Genomic DNA, 21,960 nt, shown 5'->3' with positions numbered 1-21,960 from the left:
GCTTACACTTAGATGTTTTATGATCCAGCACTGTAATGATAATCTCATTCTTTGGCCCTTGCCTGTAATTCTTATCATTGGTTGGTGTCTGAAATTAAATCCCACCAGCTCTGTAGTTCTGGGAATGAATTACCTAGTGCAACTCTGGCTGCAGATGCATCATAATTGATCCAAAAAGACACCCAGGATAGAATCGTAATCAGCGTGGAGGGCATGTAGGTTTGCAAAATGAAGTAACCAATGTTTCTCTTTAGACGAAAACTTAGTGACAGTCTTGGATATGCTCCTGAGTGGAAAAAAAGTGAAAGAAAAACAAAATCAGATTGCCATTTGGTTAGAGCCATCTCCTTTCTCAGCGCCCCTAGTTCATTTTGGGGAAACGGCCTCACCTGTTGTGAACTCCACCTTCTTGGACACCATCTTGTAGTCAACAATCGAAAACTGAGGAAGCTCAATTTTATTAACTCCCGTTACGGCTCCCTCTCCTCCATTCCAGTAAAACTCAATGTCATCAGTGGTATAGCCATCTGAAAACCAAGAAACAGCACAGTTAAATAGAGTTCAGTTGGCCTAGAAACTCATTTTGAAGACAGTCTGGGATCTGGAGAGAAAATTCCCAGCAACTGATAATCAGAGGAGTTTGTTTTAAATCAGGACGACCTGGAGTTCCCGTGGTGGCGCAGTGGTTAACGAATCCAACTAGGAACCATGAGGTTGTGGGTTCGGTCCCTGCCCTTGCTCAGTGGGTTAACGATCCGGCGTTGCCGTGAGCTGTGGTGTAGGTTGCAGACGCGGCTCGGATCCCGCGTTGCTGTGGCTCTGGCGTAGGCCGGTGGCTACAGCTCCGATTCGACTCCTAGCCTGGGAATCTCCATATGCCGAGGGAGTGGCCCAAGAAATAGCAACAACAACAACAAAAAGACAAAATAAATAAATAAATAAATAAATCAGGACGACCTAAGAGGTCCATGTTGAGTGCTATGTCTTTTTTTTAATCCTTCTTTCCTTTCTTCCTTCCTCCTTCCCTCCCTCCCTTTCTTTTTTTCTTGGGCTGCCCCTGTGGCATATGGAAGTTCCAAGGCTAGGGGTCGAATGGCCTGCTGTAGCCCACACCACAAGCCGCAGCAACTCAGGATCTGAGCCATGTCTGCGACGTGCACCACAGCTCACAGCAACACCAGATCCTTAACCCACTGAGTAAGGCCAGGTATCGAACCTGAGTCCTCATGGATACTAGTCAGATTCATTACCGCTGAGCCACGACAGGAACTCCCTTGAGTGCTATTTCTTTTCTTTTCTTTTTTTTTTTTTGTCTTTTTGCTATTTCTTGGGCCGCACCCATGGCATATGGAGGTTCCCAGGCTAGGGGTCCAATTGGAGCTGTAGCCACCAGCCTACACCAGAGCCACAGCAACGCCAGATCCGAGCCATGTCTGCAACCTACACCACAGCTCATGGCAACGCCGGATCGTTAACCCACTGAGCAAGGGCAGGGACCGAACCCACAACCTCGTGGTTCCTAGTCGGATTCATTAACCACTGCGCCATGACGGGAACTCCTTGAGTGCTATTTCTGATGGCTTGGCTGTGGCTGCATTGAGAGGTGGGTACACCTGGCTTTAGTGAACATAAGCTCTGTGATCTTTTGGTGAAATCTGCCATCACCACTGTGTATTTATTCTCATTGTGTCCACCAGTGGGCACTCTTCAGTTAGGTCTGGGGATGCCTAGATTCTAGGTACCTGGGCATAGATTTTGACTATGCATTATTAACAACAAGTATAATAACTGAGCACATATTTTTTAAAAGGGAAACAGAAAAGGTAAAAGGGTAGATTATAATGGAAAACCAAGTGGGTACCTACTCAATGAGCAAGACATTAAAAAAATATGCATTTCTTTTAGAAAATTAGTCAAGTTTCTATTTATATCCTTTGATTACAGCTAATATATAGGTGAGATTTTTAGAAACAGTAAGTTTGGACACTATATGAACTTTTGATGATTTTTTTTTTCTTTTTACAGCCGTACCTGCAGCATATGGAAATTCCCAGGCTAGGGATCAAATTGGGAGCTGTAGCTGCTGTCCTACGCCACTACCATGGCAACACCGAACCTGAACGTATGCTACAGGTTGTGGCAATGCCAAATCCTTTACTCACTGAATGAGGGCAGAGATCAGACCTGCATCCTCACAGACCCTATGTCAGGTTTTGAACATGCTGAGTCACAATGGGAACTCTGATTATTTTTACATCTTAATATTTAAGAATGAGTTTTAATTAAGGAGAACGTGTAGAGGATTGTAGATTGTGGTAGAAGGGTCTATCCTGGGATCCATTCCCCCTTCCATTTCTGCTCCCATTTGCCAGGGGTCTAGCTGGATTATGGTCATATATTAGGGAAGCTTGCATAAAAACAATGCATTGATATATCTCAATATCTAAAAATCATTTAAAGCATATAGAAGTGATTTGTATCTTTCTATCTGCTAGAGATGAAGATCTTCCTAAGTGTCTTTTCTTTTTTCTTTTAATCCCTTTATTTTCAGCCTGTGTTCCTACCTTCAAGCTCTGCATTCCTGTCCCCCATCCCAAAGACCTGCTGTTATACCCGCTTCAGAGGATAAGACGCAGTCTTTGTGGGGTTGAGGTGTGGGTCAAGGGATCTGGAGATACAACCGTTTCTTAGAGTCTCTTCCCTGTTTATAGCCCCACCTTTATCTCTACTTGCAAAAGTACTCAGGCAATTCCTGAGCTTTTTGGTGGGGAGGGGTCTCTGGTATAAGTATGTTTACCTTCTAAGTTTACTTTCTATTTACATTCGCCTCAAATAAGAAAGCAGCGTATCTTTTCCCATTAGAATTACTAGGGCTTGTGTTTCAAAAGTAACCACATAATGTGGTAGACATTTTGCTGCCCTACTCTTGATTAAAACCAGAGACTGTTTTTCAAGAGATAAATAAAAAAATAATATATTTAAAATCTAAAATTTGAATTCCAAGTGCCAAGGGATCACCATCAGAATACTATTGAAAGAATGTAAGAAATATTATTTTTCCTTTTTGTTTTTTGAGGGGAAATAAAACTCTTAACTTGATTGCTTTAAACATTTATAACTTCTCTCCAAAAAGCTTTTTTTTTTTTTGGTATTCTCAGCCCTGAACTCATTGAACTCACAATTGTTTTATATTTGTTACTTTTGCCACTCTATAGAGGTTATTATTGACTATAATGTTAAAATTTGTATTTTATTTGTCTTTAAACTATTGTCTTTTAGTCCAAGAATCTGCCCCTTCTTCAAAGGGTTGTCTTTCCTATTCAGTAACCCATTTTACAATGAGCCAAGTGTAGCGTAGAAATAATAGAAAGTAGTTATTTCTAGATATAATCTTCAGTGTCTGAGAGGCTGTGAGACCCTCTTCACCCAGTGGATTTAGAGCAACTTACATGAAACTAATTGGAAAATTGGGGATTTATACCAAATTTGGGTATGGCTCTGTAAGACTGTAGTTCTTAACATCTCCTTGAGAATCTGATAAAACCTTCTGAACTCAAGAGAAGACAAACCACAGACTGGGGGAAAATATATGCAAAAGACAATTTGATAAAGGACTGTTATCCACCATATACAAGGAGATCTTAAAACTTGACAGTAAGAAAACAAACAAAAAAAAACCTGATTAAAAATTGGCCAAAGATCTTAACAGACATCTCACCAAAGGAGATATACAGATGACAAATAACCATATGAAAAGATACTTCTCATTATATGCTGTAGGAGAAATGCAAATTAAAAGATTAATGTCATACAACTACACAGCTATCGGAATGGTCAAAATCTGGAATACTGACAGCACCAAATGTCAGAGAGGAGGTGGAACAGCAAGCTGCACTCACTTTTTTTTTTTTTTTTTTTGGCTGCACTCAAAACATGCAGAAGTTCCCAGGCCAGGGATCAAACCCATGCCACAGCAGTGACCAGAGCCACAGCAGTGACCATGCCTTATCCTTAACCTGCTGTGCTACCAGGGAACTCCAAGAACTCTTATTCATTGCTGGTGGGAATGCAAAATGGTGCACCAACTTTGGAAAAGAGTTTAGCAATTTCTTACAAAACTAAACATACTCTTATCATATGATCTAGAAATCATGTGCCTTAGTTTTTACCCAAGGAACTGATCATTTATGTCCACACAAAAAACTACATACAGATGATTACAGCAGCTTTACTCATAACTGCCAAAACTTGGGAGCAATCAGGATGTTCTCCAGTCCTTTAATACTACGGTACACATGGGCAATTGTATGTTAGTGCTAAGGAGAAATGAGATATCAAGCCATGAAAAGACAGGGAGGAAACTTAAATGCATAGTACTAAGTGAAAGAAATCAACCTGAGAAGGCTACATGCTGTATGATTTCAACTATGTGACATTTCTGGAAAAGGCAAAATTATGGAGACAGAAAGATCAGTGGTTGCCATGGTTGGGAGTAGGGGGGGATGAATGGAAAGAGCAAAGAAGATCTTTAAAGAGCAATGAAAACACTCTGTATGATACTTTAGTGGCAGATACATGTCATTATGCATTTGTCTAAACCCACAGAATGGACAACACGAAGAGTGAAACCTAAAGTAAACTATGGACTCTGGGTGATAATGATGTGTCCATGTTGGCTCATCAGTTGTAATAAAAGGACCACTTTGTTGGGGGATGTTAATAACAGGGGATGACATCCACGAATGGGGGTCAGGAGGTAAGGGTTATATCTACCTTCCCTCAATTTTGCTATGAACCTAAAACTGCCTTAAAACAAATTCTTAAAAGAACTTCTGGAAAACCTCCACAGAAAAATATACGTATAATACGTAATAAAATTATTTGACATATTGAAGGGCTCATAATATGAGGTAATCCTCATATCATTCCTGAACTCTAAGGGTAAAATAATCATTTTACAATCTTCCAGATAGAAAGTACAAGGTGTTCTCACAGGAAAAAGCATCAGACTTCTGATGTGCAGCTCTAGACTGGAAAGGATTATAAAATAACAATACAGAACATGTAGAGTGAAGGCAAAAGGGCAGCAGCTTAGAGATTCAAGAGTCTCATTCTCAGGCAAAATACCACTTCTTTCCAGAGAAGATGTGTAAAGATCAGAGAATGGATCACCCAGGGACCTGTTTGAGGACACTATTCTACAGAAGATTCCAGTCAAATGAATCAGGATGGATAACTAGGACATCATCATGGAAAGTGCTTTGGAACAGGGACTGTAAAAAAAAAATCATAAGACTACTGTGCTCAGGTCTCTGCAAACAAATTTGAAAATTCAAATGAAATGGATAATTTTCTGATAAGAAAACCATTTGCTCAAGCCCAATGCAGGAAAGATAGGAGATCAAAATAGCATGATGTTCCCCCCCTACAAACAAACATCAGACTCAAACATTTAAGAAATTACTCTGTTTCCTCCTTAAACAGTTCCAAAGTATAGACTAAGAATCAAAATTTCCAAATTATTTTCATAAAGGAAGTAGAACATTAGTGAACAAAATCCAGCAGTACATAAAATAACAATGCATAACTAGTGGGGTTTATTCTAAGAGTGCAAATGGCTCAATATTAGAAAATCTAGTAATACACTTCATATATTAACAGATCTAAGGAGAAAAAAAGCATATGTGATTATTTACACAGGTGCTAAAAAGGCATTTGACAAGACTTAATAGCCAACCTACTGGTTTTTTTAATAAAACAAACAGCATCACTCAGTAAATATAAATAGATGGGTACTTTCTTAACTTATCTCAGTTTCAAAGCCAGCATCATGCCTATTGTGGAAATGGTAGAATATTCCCATGAAAGTTAGAAACAAGACAGGGGTGTCTATTACCACTGCTATTACTTTTAACATTGTTCTGGAAATACTAACCGATGCATTAAACAAGAGAAGGAAAATTGCATTATAAAGTTGGAAAACTGCTGGTTAAACTATTAAGGTTTGCTAATTATACAACTGTATCTCCAGTAAACCCCAAAGAATTAAGTGAATGACTTTTGCGAACAAATAGAATTTGGTATGGTTATGGAGTACATAATTATATACAGAAATAGATAGCTTTCGTATATAAAAACAATTTATAACATATAACAGAAGAAAAGACCTCTTTGAAAATGGAGACAAGAAGTATCTAGTAATAAACTTAATCAGAAACAGGCAAGACATATGAAGCAACCTTTGAAACACTTTTGAAAGGCAAAAAAGAGGCTTTGAACAAATAAAAGGACACACCATGTTTTGAATAGGAAGAGTCAACCTCATAAGTCCATTTACAGCTTAATGTGATTATCTATTAATACCAATGGGCTTTTTGTTTTGGCTAGACAAAGTGATTTTAAAGTTAAACAAATCACAAAATCCAGGGCAACTCTAAAAAATAAGACTCCTTACCAAGCTTAACTCCACAACCAGGCACTAACCTGTGTGTATGAATTATTCATTCAATGAGTAGGTATGTACTGAGTGCTGACTTGTGCTGGGGGTGGAAAGATGCTGTGGTATGGTGCTGAATTAGGCTGACATGGCGCCTGCCCTCTTGGAGCTTCATATAAAATGTTACAGAGTTTGCCACAAAATTCCTTTCTAAATCCTTCTGTGGCAGGTACTGTGTGGATCGGCTTTCTTTAGCATGTATTTTAATCTTCAGGAAACCTAAAAACTACATTTCCCAGAGTCCTTTGCAACAAGGTAGTAGATAAGGTTTAGGTACCATTATTAAATGAAGTCTTGTGATGTCAAAGGTAATATCTGAGGCACTCATTTTGCTGGTGCAGCTCATACAGTCAGATGGCTCTGGAACCAGGAATTCCGGTTTTAGCTTTCTATGATTCTGACTCAATATGATGGCAGGAGTGACCTGATTACTGCTTCCTGACCATGGTGAAGCTCTCAGTGCCCTTGGAGGACTGGTGTGCAGTGTGGTGTTGGGAGTCATTTCTAGTTGCCCAGCCTGTAGCCTACTAGGGCAGCCTCTTATTTTTCTAAGCACCTTCTTTTATTTAATCTCTGCTGAAGCTAGCCAAATGGGCTTCTGTTATTTGCAACAGAATCTGGATTGATGCACTCTCTTTCTCTTCTAGGAAAGAATTATTTGCTCCAGATTTGGGATTACCAGAGCTTTCCATTAAAACCTATGTTGTGGCTTGGGCTAGTCATTCATTCCTGTTTTCTGTGCTTTGTTCTGTAGCCCTGGGGTGGAGCTCCCACTCTCTCTGGCTTTCTGTTAGATGCTGCCCTTAGGAAAAAGGGGCTGAAGGTTAGAAGGTACAAAGGGGAGGGGGGAGGAGGCTCTTGACTCTGTCTCTGGTAGAGGTAGTTCTGCTGTTGCTGGTGATTGCTGCCAGGGCAATGTGTTGATTCCAGGCTCTCAGAGAACCTCTTTTGGCAACTCCACAAACAACTAGAACAGCATTTTAATAGGATTCAACAGAGTCAGACTCATGGGCTCTTGCCCAGGAATCTGAGCAGCTTCTGGCTTTTTCTCCTTTAGTACCCTTTATTCCTTCTCTCTCTTGCTTTTCCAGCTCATCCAATCTTTGTAACTATGAAATCCCCTTTTTAAAAAAACTTGAGTAGTTTCTGCTTTCCCAGTGGGATCCTGTCAGTCACATAGTACATGTTATCATGCAAATATTTCATCTGTTTACATAGCTTTGTGTTTAGCTCTGCCTTTTGGCTCCACCATCTCTCATAATACTGTAAACTTTTTGAAAGCAAAGTCCTTTTATTCATTAAAAAAATTCCTGATGCCCAGAACAGATTCTGTCCTCAATTAAGTATCTGATACATATTTTTGAGTACATGAAATTTGTGAAGGTTTTTTGCTGCTCAGGGGTCTAAGTTTATTGCCTCAAACTGCTAACCTGATATAGGTAACTTATTTGGTAGCATCCTTGAGCTAGATTTACTCCTTGATTAAGATGATTCTGCTCACAGGGGCCTTATAGGTAGGTCTGGGCACTGGCAAGATGGAAAAAGCTGCTTTTAAATTTTATGCTTACTGAATAACTAGGTGATAATTTACAGCTTCAGCCTTCGAGTTATAGCATTCCAGGGGAGAAATATACAAGCAACAAGTAGAGTTGAGAGACCAGAGTTGTTTGAAGTTTGGGGTCGAGAAGAGAGAATACAGTGGGTGAGCCCAAATACCACCTCTCACTGTTTCCTGCTCCTGCAGAGCAGTAGAACCTTTCAATGCCATGCACAATAAAAGAGCTGGAGTACGGCTATTAATCAATGCAGAGTTTAATAGTATTCAACAATTTATAAAGTCAGTGATCTGTGTCTGTATTCCCAAGCTCACTTGCACTTTAACTAAAACCCGTTAGGCTTAGTGTTCAAGGCACTGAGATAATTACAGATGGTTTGGGGGGAGAAAAAAAAACGAATGCTCACTCCATTTCAGGTAGAAGTATGAGTTCTCCTGGGAGCAACAGTGGCAGCTGGATCCAAAGGAAAGAATAGAAGCCTAGAAATAAACTATTATTCAAAGATTACACAAGAACATTTTGCCACAGAGAGCGAACATCAATTTACTCACACCCAAACAACCTATTTACCAAAGGTTTCCTTTATGAACCAGTGACTTCACACAGTGTTTCAATGCCCGAACACTTGGGTACCACGGATATTGTTTCCTAGCAACAATAACTACACAGAAGCTCTCAAAAATTCCTTTCAGCCCCTGGGGACTTCTTAGTGGTGCAGAAAGCACAGATAAAATTAAGTTGATGTCAGTGGATAAAGATGCATGGAGGTCGTACAAATATAGAAGTATCTGGATGTTAGTGCTCCTTTTCACTGTTGGAAACACGATTTTGGATGCAGTTTCTAATCTGGAAATAAAAATTACTCCCTGCTGTGCTTAATAGAGCTGGGAGGATGGTCTAAAATGGTACTGAACTGTGTTTTAGAGAATGGAAAGATTTAAGCTTCTAATCCGTGAGTGGGCATAAGTAAATTATTTCCCTTTGTGGAGCAGCCATAGCCTCAGCTCCAGTTTCACAGTGTGGGGCTGGATTGGCTTAAACCAATTGTTAAACACTATCTGTTTTGCTATGGTGACTGACTCGGGGTTAGGCAATAACCCAGGTCTAGAACAATTAGGTCATAGAAGTCTTCTGGACAAATTAATTGCTTGAATATAGACATGTGACCCAAGATGGCCCAGTCCCAGAGGAATCTAGGATTTGCACTCAAAAATTGTAGGAGAAAAGATTTCCCTCTCTTTTAGCTGTTGAGAAACAAGAAATGCTCTGCGGCCAGTGGAAAGTCCAGTTATAGGAGCCAGTATCTTCCCTGCCAATGACACCAGTCACTACTAGCTCCTAATCGAAGTCACACACATGATCAACATGAGATCCTGCTGTGTAGCACTGAGAACTAGTCTAGTCACTTATGATGGGGCATGATAATGGGAGAAAAAAGAATGTATACATGCATGTGTAACTGGGTCACCATGCTGTACAGTAGAAAAAAGAATTGTATTGAGGAAATAATTAAAAAAAATTTCAACTGGTCTACTGAAGTAAATTTAGTACTCCCTCCTCTTTCCACAGGAGGGCAGAAATACTAGGAATTTATCAAGGTTTCTGGTTCTGGAGCTGTGTAGATCCTTCCCTTTACAAGGTTATTAGATATTTATAACGATGCATCTCAGAAGAAGATAAGAAAGCCAATTGGGTCTAATCCTTCCAGTGGCTCCAAATCTGCTCTAACATTTATTCTAAAAGTTATTGAGATTCCTCTTTCACCAATCTCTATATCTCCATAAATTCCTAAGAAGTAACAAGCCAACCGTGGAAGCCAGATTTTTGAAGCATTTCCACAAATATTAAGAAACAGTAGGTACAGATCTGTGCAACAACCCACTTAATAATTGATTTCTATCTGAAGAGCTACCATTTGAGTAGTCATCCAGTCTTTAGGGATAGCCCCCTCACTGTTTTCTCAGTCAACTCAATAGTTAATTAGGTGTCTATATAATCATTAGAAAATATGTCCTTGGAGTTCCCATGGTGGCGCAGTGGTTAACGAATCTGACTAGGAACCATGAGGTTGCGGGTTCGGTCCCTGCCCTTGCTCAGTGGGTTAATGATCCGGCGTTGCCGTGAGCTGTGGTGTAGGTTGCAGACACGGCTCGGATCCCACGTTGCTGTGGCTCTGATGTAGGCCAGTGGCTACAGCTCCGATTCGACCCCTAGCCTGGGAACCTCCATATGCCGAGGGAGCGGCCCAAGAAATAGCAAAAAGACAAAAAAAAAAAAAAAAAAAAAAAAAGAAAAAAGAAAATATGTCCTTATATTTAGTACAACTTCATCTTCTTGGACAGCATTCACCATCTGATCTTGTCTACCACTTGTGCTAAAAGAAAACGAACCCAGTACACTTTCTACGTGACAGTACCTCTCATTTTTGATGATCCCTTTCAGTGTTTCCTTCTTCAGGCTCTGGTCCCACCCAGGATATACTGATTTATGAAGTTTCTCTCCTCTCAGTTGTTTCCAGGTTGCTTCTATGCCCTTTGAAGCTCTGGAGCCCCAGACTGAGAGGTGGCCATGTCTACCTTGGCTCATCTCCTCCTTTTGTGTTGTCTGGCAACTGTTCCTATTTTGACTCACCTCCAAGATTAATCCTGCCCAGGTCCTGAGCTACTCCTGACTGATTCAGAAATCAAGTAGCAGCAGATTTGGAATTATATCACATCCTTCAGATTTGGTCTTAGATCCAGGCATGTTTTCTCATTTCTTAAGCATCCTCTGAGATGGCCCACCCTCCACCCCCATCCTCCCATTTCCAGACCTAGGACCGGATGCATCAGGAGCAAGGTCAAAATTCTTAGGCTTCTCCCTACTCTAATCAAGCCTTGGCACTTTCTATATCTGGCCAATGTGTAAATTTTCAGAATGGCTTTCCTAGAGTCCTGCTTCTTCATATCTGACTGCTTAATATCACATAGCCCATTAATCCTGTTTACACTAGTGACCCCCATTTAAATCCCAGGTACTTTTGCCTTTTGAGACGCCTTCCCACACTGTATGAAATACATGAAAATGCATTCCCATCCCACATTAAACCTAATTTCCGTGTCACTATACAAGCACTAGATTGCAGCTGACTTGTTAACATAGTGTTATATTAGTTTGAATATTGTTGTTTTCCTTATGTATTTTGGAATAATTTAAGACCCTTGAAGAACTCTTAGTATGTTGACATTTTGCCTAGAGTGCTTGATGGCAAATTGACTTTGTGGGACCCCGGATACCAACAGGGCTCTAGTGCCCTGCTGGAGATCTCTCATTCTTTCTTTCTTTGGAGTATATCCAGCTCCTCTTGAATTTCCCACTGATGGGAATCCTGTAGCCACCTTCAGATCTTCTGACTCTGACTGTGGCTAGTTCTGACTTCTAAACTGCCTACCACCTGGAATTTCTCAAGATGACACTGCCTGCCAGGTTGGACTCCATGTAGCTGTTGTTCCTTTGGATTGTTCAGGTGCCCTCTCTGAGGCTGAGCCTGTCTGACCCTGTCTGACCTGCTCTAGCATTTTTCTGGTCCCAGGCTGTTGAGGCTCTTACGTGGTTTCTGCCATATCTGTCCAACTTTTGACATTCTTGGCGTAGCTGGCTAGCAAAGAGCAGGACTTTTCTTGTTCTAATCATTGATCTTCTATTAAAACAGCACATGTTCAAATTAGCTTTTTGACAGTCTTTTTTCCCCTTTGGACTCAAATATAGGATCTAATATTGTCCCCATTTAATTTTATCTAATTCAATTTGACTTGCTGTTGAGTTTTTTTTTTTTTTATCATTTGCTCACCCTTAGTTTCATGTTCTCTTCAAACTTGATGAACATGCCTTTTATCATTATTGCCTTGATTGAGACAAATGTGGGATGGTAGAGACAAAGACAAAGCCCTGCAATACTCTCTTGGCAATACCCTTCTAGGTTGATGTCAAGAGTCTTTAATCAGCACTTTGCAGGGTGACAGCCATTATCTATTCATTTAATATTTATGTAATAGTTTTAGTTTGGATTCTGTATCTCCATATTTATCATATCTTCCTGATTCAGTGATGTCACAATCCTACCATATAAGGAAGTGAGGTCTCTTTTCACTTGTGTTTGGAGAAATCAAGCTGCGTCCATAGATTACTGAGCCCCCTTCTGTGGGATCCAGGGCTAGAATCTTTCCCAGATGAATCAATCTCATCAGCCTAAGTGTCTTAGAATTTATCTTTCTTACCTTCTGGAACATAGAATACTGTATTCCATTCTATCAATGCCAATAATCATTTGGTGTACTGAGGGTATATGTTCATGGTAATAACCTCTTCACAATGTCCAGCTTCCTTTAATATGCACTTATAGAGCTATTTTGCATTAGTTTATGCAGGTGCCTATGTTTTAGGGACATTACTGGTTAAAGACCAGAATCAGGGTTGTTCTATCACCAAAATCAGTGGTGAAGTAAAAGATACTCATACCTGGAAATGCTAACATCTGCCCCCCCACCCGCCTTTTAAAGCCACAATTGCAGCATATGGAAATTCCCAGGCTAGGGGTCAAATCAAAGGTGCAGCTGCAGGCCTACACCCCAGCCACAGCAGCACTGGATCCTTAACCCACTGAATGAGATCAGGGATTGAATGAACCCACATCCTCACAGAGACAATATCTGGTTCTTAGCTGAGCCACAACAGGAACTCCCTAAAATCTTATTGACTGTTTGTCTTATATGTTTTTCACCAATAAAATTTTCTCAAAACAAACAGCTACTAGCCATCTACATTTTATTTGTCTTGTCAGTCAAAGGAGTGACTGTTTCATGTCTCAGAAAAAAATCCTTATCCATCTGTTTTCTAATTTGTATTAATTGCAAAGGAGATCTTTCTGGGCTTTCTATGGTCAGATTTTCTTTTATAGTCTTAAAACCCTTTTACATTGTTTATACAGTTAATGACATCCCAATTTTTTGCACCCTCCCTCCTTAAAAACATAACTGGGGCAAAAGATGGAAATAAATTGTGACTGCTAACACTTGTTCCTAAGTTATGCCAAGATCTGAGTACAACTTTCTCAAAAAGATAAATTTTACAGTATGGCAACAATGTCAACAACAACAAAATGTACTCCTTGCAAAGTTGTGTTGGAAATCTCTGTTCCAAAATTATAAAATGGAGAAGGCCTCGCCCTTCAGCTCACCTCCAGGGAGGTCTTGGATTCAACTAATTGGATGTCATCTCTGCCCATAATTTCTGCTCCAGATAAAAATGAAGATCAAAACCCGACTCCACTTTGAAACAGTTGTTTAGTTGTGGGAAAAATCCACTATGCCTGTTTTCTCCAAGGAGTAGAATGACCATATTTACTTGAACATATGAAAAAAGAATCAACCCCATAAGCATAGAATCTATACTAGTGTGTTGATATCAGATGTCATCTAAGATTGTTTAACTATCCAATTTGAGTGGCTGTTATTCAAGAATGCCTGATCTGGTTGATATCTTTAAAGGTGTGCATCGCTGATTTATTCAAAAGTATAAAAAAGCAAAATCAGGCCTAAACTAGACTAGGGATTCGCCTCTGATGTTGACAAGCACTTCATATGCCATCTGGGCCTTTTTTTTTCTAAAGAGTGAGTGACCTTCAGGGAAAAATAAGATCAAGAACAAGTAAAGTACAAACCAAGGCAATTATCCAGCTAATTCAAAGGCAATATTATTTGAACCTTACTGTTCTGGCAATGTTACTGTTGGCCTGAAACTCTAGATTAATAGTTTAAATGGTAACCCCACTTATCTAATTTAATTTTTATGACCACATTGCATCCTAAATGTGGAAAGTTATTCAGAATATCTCCATAGCATTTTTATTTTGAAGAATCATTTTACTTGCTTATGAGTCCACCCCTGAGTAGTTACTGAGTTTTGTTTCATTTTAATTCTTCTCTTTTTCTTTTCTTTTCTTTTTTTTGGAGGGTCACTTTCTTTTTTTTAACTTTTTAACTTTTTATTTTTGCTTTTTTTTTAATTATAGTTGATTTATAGTGTTCTGTCAAACTCTGCTGTGCAGCATAGTGACCCAGGTATACACATATATACATTCTTTTTCTCACATTATCCTCCACTTTCCATGTACTGTTACTACAGAATATTGGCTATATTCCCCATGTTGTACAATATATACTTGAGTTTATAATACACCCAGTAGTTTGTACCTCCAGTTCTCCCACCCCTATGTTGCCCCTCCCCCCTCCCCACTGGTAGGTAGCCATTGTTTTGTTCTCTATATCTGTGAGTCTGCTTCTTTTATGTTACATTCACTAGTTTGTTGTATTTTTTAGGTTCCATGTACAAGTGATACCATACAAGAGCTTATCTTTCTTTTTCTGACTTATTTCACTTAGCACAATGCCCTCCAAGTCCATCCATGTTGCTTTGAATGGCAAAATTTCATTCTTTTTTTAATGGGCTGAGTACACATGCACACACACACATGATGTATATACTTCTTTATCCATTCATCTGTGGATGGACATTTAGGTTGTTTCCATGTCTTGGCTATTGTAAATAATGCTGCTGTGAACAAAGAGGTGCATGTATCTTTTTGAATTAGTGCTTGTGGTTTTTTTTTGGGTATATATCCAGGAGTGGAATTGTTGAGTCATATGGTTTTATTTTTATTTTTTTGAGAAACTTCCATACTGTTGTCCACAGTGGCGGTAGCAATTTACATTCCCACCAACAGTATACAAAGATTCTCTTTTCCCCTTATCCTCACCAGCATTTACTATTTGTAGACTTTTTGATGATAGACATTCTGACAGTCACTGTATGGAGGGTCACTTTCGACTGAGAAATGCTGATGAAAAGAAATGGTGATTTGTCAATAAAATACATTTTTGGAGAACCTGTAAAAAACTAAAAAAAAAAACTCCCCCAAACCAAAAACAAAACAGTCCAAATTAACCAAAGCAGTCATGGTAAAATATTTACAGTATACTTTTAAAATGAAACAAACATAATAAAAAAGTATGTGGCGCAGTGGGTTAAGACCCCAACTGCTGTGGTGCAGGTTCAATTCCCCAGCCTGGTGCATTGGGTTAAGGGATCCAGTGTTGCTGTAGCTGCAGCATACATCAGATTCAATCCCTGGCCTGGGAACTTCCATATGCCCTGGGTGTGGCCATTTAAAAATATATGTGTATATGTATAATAACCAAGGATATGTATAAAATAGTTAGTAGCAGTTATCTCTGGGTGTTAGGATCATGTTTTTGTTTCTTTGTTTGTTTGTTTTGCTTTCTAGGGCTGAAGCTATGGGATATGGAAGTTCCCAGGCTATGGATCTAATTGTAGTTACAGCTGCTGGCCTAGCCACAGCCACAGCAAAGGGAGATCCAAGCTGTGTCTGTGACCTACACCACAGCTCACCACAATGCCAGATCCTTAACCTACTGAGCAAGGCCAGGGACCAAACCTGCACCCTCATGGATACTAGTCTGGCTTGTTACTGCTGAGCCACAACAGAAACTTCCAGGATCATGGGTCTTTTAATTTACAAATTTTACGTGGTGAACAGATAATGCTTTTAAAAATAAAGCTCCAGTAAATTATTTTTATGTTTTAAAAATTGCCTAAATACATTCTGGGAAAGTAAACTTCAAATCTGTGAAAATTATTTGAATGACCTATAGAGGGCACTCAAGACCTTCCAGATTCATAGGCAGAGAGAGGATATTGTCTGAAAATTTTATTACTTTCACTTGCAAGTGTTTTACATTTTTCCTGACTATTTTAGCTTTGGATCACTAATTCTCACAAGAATTTATTTTAAAATTCATTTATGTTAAATAACACTAGAACAATTCTGATTAATACACCTAGTCACGAATTCATTTTTTTTAAGCTAGAAATATGTTTATATTTAAATACATGCAACCCTAATAATTGTTACTAAAATGACCATAGCAAATAACATGTTTTGGTATATTTAATGCTTAAGTTTTAATCTTTTCACTTATATCTTCCAAAGCAGAGTCTATGCTATTTTAGCTATGCACATGAGTTGAAAAATATCTATGTGCAGCAAATAATATGGACCTACTCTTCACATCTGTTACTATTATTATGCAGCTGGTAGCAAGAAAATGCATTAAATTAAAAATTAGGCTTCTCTCAGGTCAGGGTTTATTTTCCATTTTTATTAACTAACTTGCCTAGTTCCTGATTTCTTTCAGCTGAAATCGATGTCTTTTAGTCTCATATAGCTTATCACTCACACTCAGATGCCATTCACTGAGATCCACTCCATTCAGTTTCTGAATATGCTGTCTTTCCTTTTTGTGGATGCAAAGTATGTAGCCCCTTCCCTGTGTTTTCACACATGTGTTACATGCAACCTACAGTAATAACATAGCACCAAGCTCTAGTATCTAAAAAAAGGCTTTTATTTCCCAACAAGATAGCTTTTTCCTTAGTAGTTCTCAGCCATCTTCAGATAGCCCATGTTTTTTTGGATTCTCTTTACGATCAGGTTGGATAGCCTTAGCAACTAGGATGCCACATGCTTGCATGGCTCACAAACTATTATATGTTCTTGTGTAATTTCTTGGCTTTTGAAACCCATGTGAATACAATGTTGCAGAGCTGACAGTTCAGTTTGTACCTATAGCTTATCTGCACTCATGCCCAAGTGCTAGATTGGTGTCACGGAGGTTATTGTGGTAGGCATGTTAGGCACATTAATATCTGTGTTTTAAAAATTGCCTTGTGTCTGGGCCTGACGGAGAAAAGAACCTAGCCTATTATTACAGGTTTTGCTGGAATTGATTTTTCACCCCGTGTAACTTGGCAGTTACAGTGATGAGATATGTGGCTGGCTGCCATTTTATTTACATTGAGGGCTTTATTTCTGATGTCCATGAAATAGGAAGACAGGCAAATATAAATTTATCTTTGAAGCTGCCTGATGTGGACGTTTAGGGACAGCAGTTGAGGAAAGGGCATTGCTCTGATGTTATTGCCTGATCTCAGGCTGAGGAAAAAAGTAAGTATCTTTCACTTTTCAGAAGGGGGAAATGACAGTCCAGATTTCCATGACCTGATTGGGAAAGCTGAATGCTTCCAAGTTTCTATCTGTGGAAATGGGGCCAGTAATTTGTAGTCCCTGACTCATAGGGAAGATAAAAAAGGTTGTTTTTTTGCAAGGTTACAGATACAGAGTGTTTCTTAGAAGCAATCTATTATCAAAATACTTAGAAGCATTACACAGGCATTGCACATTCTTCAGGATGGGTTTATAGCATCATCCTCAATTGAGGGTGATCCCCCATCCCCCACCCAAGGGACATTTGGCAACACTAGGAGACCATTTTTTGTTGTGTCAACTTGGGGGATGGGTGCTACTAGCATCTAGTTATTAGAGGCCAGGGAAGCTGCTAGATGTTTTGCAACATTCAGGGCAGTGCTCTGTATGAATTTTCCAGCCCAATATGCCAATAATGCTGATGTTGAGGAACTGTGGTCCATAGCTAGTGGGTACTGTGTTTGGTAGAATGGGTCATATTAAAAGTATTTGTGTGGGCAATGTGAATAGTGGTTCATGATGTTACCCACATCTCATTCCAAGCAGATGGTTCTTTGGGGAAAGGAAGATATGGAACTGTTCTGTCATCAAATCGCAAATAGTTTCTTCACTTATAATCCAAGGACCTCAGGTCCACCCTAAGTCGAGATGGTAAGATTTTGATTATACACTACTGGGGGCTCGGTGGGGGGAAAGGGACCCTTGGAGAACTTGATTAATAAGTGTGGCACATTTTTGGCTCTTTGATTTAAAAGATAACAGCCTGAAATTCATAAGGATCTCTACATATGTGAACTTTCTAAAGAATCCTTTTCATCCTGAACCCCCCCAAGACATATGCTAGTTCAAGACACTTCAAGGAAGGGAAGAGAGGAGAGAAAAGTAGAGAGGAAAGATGAGTCAAGATGTGAATTTGGGAAGCCCATCTGCCCTGCCCCTTTAAGCTGGGTTCCGGAGTAGAAGTATGATACTAGACAGCCTCTTTAAGGTTCTGGATAGCAGTGGAACTTGTGCCTTTACAGTGAAGCCAAGCAAACATAGAAAGAAAGCTTTTCATTCCACTATTTGGGAGAACATTATGCTCTGTTAAAGCAGCAGAGTGCCAGTGACAGGTCCATCTCAGTTTCCTGTGTGTTCACCATCATGAGGGAGGGTTGCTGGCTGCAGATCTGCACCAGGAGAGAACCTGTGGTCCAGTAAGATATCTTAGGATTATCTCATTGAAATGATACATCATGGACAGTTCCTGCCAGGGCTCAAAGACTCAGTTAAGTCTTGGGCACATTGCTAGTCAGCACACACAGAATATCTGGTTGCCACTGGAGTGAGACCTAATGTCACCTGTGCTATGACCCAGATAGGATAAGTTATCTCTGAAGTCAGAGACTGACTCAGGACCTAACAGATTGAGCATGAAAGTAGAGCAACACCTCCCCAGCCCCCCCCCCCATGATGATGTATCTGATGTGTCTGTAAGCACCTCCAGAGCTTAGAATCAACCCCAGGGGGAGGAGGGGCACAAAAGGGAGACAGTGCAGACCAAGGCCTCCCCACCACTCTCCTGGCATTTACTCTGGTGCCCTCTGAGTTCACCATCAATGCTGGGCAAGAGCAAGAAGAAAGAAACAATTCTGGTGTTACTGAGTCAACACCTGAAGTGTCTGAGAAAGTGCTGACTTTGAGAGAGTATGTGGAAATTATGAGACTGAACATCATTGTCTAAAATTAAATTGTAGAAAAGAAAGAATGCATTTTGATACATTTTAGTTTGTAGACTGAAAATTTTTTTTTACCTGTCCTAGCTGCATCTAGAAGAAAAAATTACAGAGATTATGAAAGTATAGTTCTTGCTCTCAACCTCTATACAATATCTAAAGGCTATATTAGAACTCTAGCAAAAACATATACAGTTGGATTCCCTATAAAACAGCATGGCTGGGGCTTTAAGAGTAGACTGGATTATTTTTCTCCCCAAAGTAGCTTGGATTAAGTTTTTTCTTCAAAGACTCTCCATTTTCAATTATATAGATGGATGTTCAATTTTCAGACGTTCGTGTTACTAAAACATGGATTTTAAAATAAAATTGTACTAGAAGAATCCTTTCTCATAGTCTTTTTATGCCACATTTTCAGATTTTTTCAGACATACTTTGGTTTAATCCCTATGTTGCTGACAAAAAAACCCTGAAACTGAAGATAACGGTGGCCACTGATCTAGAGTGCTTTGAAGCAGTCACTCTGGTAATTAATTTTCATTTATTTTTGGATAGATTACTTTTTTAGAGTAGTCAATGTTCTTGAGAATTCTTTGAGAAATTCCATATAAATATTTATCTTTAAAACTCCACTGCTTGGCTGCTAATTCCCTGTTGAGGCATAATGCTCAAAAGGTATTATGTAGCAGGCAACTGTTTGTGATATATGTTTAAATATTCCATGCAGTTGACTTGCTGAGGCAAGCAATACACATGATCACAAGAAATTCTAGAGAAGTTATTTTTTTTTCTATTAAGACTATGTAGAGCAAGTTAGAAATTCTTCTCTAGAATAAACCCTGGAAATAAATACTAGTGATCAGGTTCATGTCGTGGCTCAGTGGTTAATGAATCTGACCAGCATCCATGAAGGTGCACGTTTGACCTCTGGCCTTGCTCAGTGGGTTCAGGATCCAGCGTTGACGTGAGCTGTGGTGTAGGTTGCAGACGTAGCCAGGGTCCTGCATTGCTGTGGCTGTGGCGTAGGCCGGCAGCTATACCTCCAATTTGACCTCTAGCCTGAGAAACTCCATAGGGTGCGGCCCTAAAAAGCAAATATAAATGAATAAATCTTAGTGATTAAATAAGCACTTTATAGCAAAAATATCCATGTCCTCTTGTGATCACTATCACCGCTACTGATTTAGTGCCTTTTATGGATCAGGTCTAGAGTGAGATATTTTATATGTACATGACAATGTCGTTCAATCTTTACAACAGCCACGTAGGAAGAAATGATTACCTTCATTATAATCATTAGGACACTGAGATTTAGACAGTGTAAGGAACATGGTCCCAAACCTTGTTAGGGTAGCCTTTCTAAAATCTTTCTTCTCCACCACACTGCCTATTTTCATACATGTTAATTTATACTACCAGTTCATTCGTTCTTTCCATGTCATACAATAGAAGGGATTACTTTATACTATATTTGGTTGAACCTTATGAAAGTGTTGATATTTGACCTTTTTTTGGACCTGAAACAGCCACTTCATATGGTTAATCTTAATATAGAATAGTATGCAGTGGTTCAGCTCAGTTAAAATTGTGGGTTTAAGCACGATGGGAATGTTTGGAATGTTTTTTTTGGCCATGCCCACAGCATGCAGAAGTTCCTGGGCCAGGGATCAAACCCTTGCCATGACAGTAATATGAGCCACAGAAGTGACCATGTCAGATCCTTAACCTGCTAAGCCACCAGGGAACTCGTGTGGACTGGTTTTGATCTCTTGCCCTATTCATATCTCAGACCATCCTGCTAATCTGTAATCTGGAATAGAATGATGAATTTGACAAGCTATGCATAAGTCATATTGAATCTATTACTCCAGAAGGAAAAGCTGTCAAAGCCATTCTGGTGTGATGGAGAGAAGCAGACAAGGACTCCAAAGCCCGGATTCTGGTCTCAGTTCTGATATTTACTGCTTACAACCTTGGCTAAGATGTAGCCATGCGGAGTCTCTGCTGCCTTTTCTATCACTGTCTCACAGAACTGTGAGGATTGAATAATTTAATTAAAGAAAATCTTTTATTGCATGCCTACTATGTCCAGGCATTGTGCTGATCTTTTGGTATAAACAGATCAATAAAATCTTTATCCTGTTTTTATCCTGAATGAGTTCGTTGTTTCAAAAGAGAGAAAAGAAATAAATACATAGGATACAATATTCAAAGTGCTAAAATAAAAGAATGTACAAAGTGTTACAGGAACAGCTAGGAGGAAATATAACGCTCATCCAGTAGAGCAATTCAAGAGCAGAAAGCTCATGTGTATTGTTTATTCTCTAATAAACCTTTACTAAATATCGGTTGAATAAATAAATGATTCATGGAGGTTGAGGAAGAAGACTGGGAATAAGACCTCACTTTTCTCTGCCTCTTCCATTTCCTCACTGCTCTCTCACTGTTCAAATCATATCAGTTTAGCTGGCATCTCTTTCCTTCTTTCATGAACTTCTTCCTGCAATAGCTTCTTCTTCTTCTTCTCCTTCTTTTTTTTTTTTGGCAATTCAACAAAGAAGAAAAATATCCTGGTGTGATTTTAAACTGGCAAGACACACACACAGCAAATGCGCAGCAAAGAAAATAATGAAAAGACAACCTACAGGATGGGAGAGAAACTATTTGCAAACCATATATCTAGATAAGGGGTTAATATCCAAAATATACAAGGAGTTCATCCAACTCAACAGCAAAAAGCCCAAATAACACAATTTTAAAAATGGGCAATATGGACCTGAATACTCATTTTCTCAAAGAAAACAGAAATGGCTAACAGGTACCTGAAAAGGTTTTCAACATCACTAATCATCAGGGGAACACAAACAAAACCACAAGGACATATATGTCCTCTGCTGCCTGTCAGAATGGCTATCATCTAAAAGACAAAAGATAAGTTTTGGTGAGGATATGGGAAAGAAAGGAGCTCTTGTGCACAGTTGGTGGGAATGTAAATTGGTACAAATGTTAGGGAAAATACTATGGAATTTCTTTCTTTTTTTTTTTTTTTTTTTTTTTTTTTTTTTTGTCTTTTTGCTTTTTCTAGGGCTGCTC

The 21,960-nt window shown here is 39.2% G+C and overlaps 1 protein-coding gene across 1 annotated transcript in view; it reads right to left on the bottom strand.

The window, feature by feature from the left end:
* Positions 1–21,960, bottom strand: part of GABRB1 (gamma-aminobutyric acid type A receptor beta1 subunit) — a 376,937-nt gene that overhangs the window by 22,545 nt on the left and 332,432 nt on the right. Inside the window, exons 6-7 of the mRNA XM_003356910.5 lie at positions 390–527; positions 134–286 (exon numbers count right to left, since the gene is read on the bottom strand). Coding sequence (XP_003356958.4) covers positions 134–286; positions 390–527 — 291 coding nt within the window. The remainder of the gene's footprint in view (positions 1–133; positions 287–389; positions 528–21,960) is intronic.

Source organism: Sus scrofa, chromosome 8 (assembly GCF_000003025.6).
Source record: "Sus scrofa isolate TJ Tabasco breed Duroc chromosome 8, Sscrofa11.1, whole genome shotgun sequence".
In the NCBI taxonomy this organism is placed as follows: Eukaryota; Metazoa; Chordata; class Mammalia; order Artiodactyla; family Suidae; genus Sus; species Sus scrofa.
Note: the sequence above shows the minus strand (reverse complement) of the source record. Positions and strands in the feature narration are given on the sequence as shown.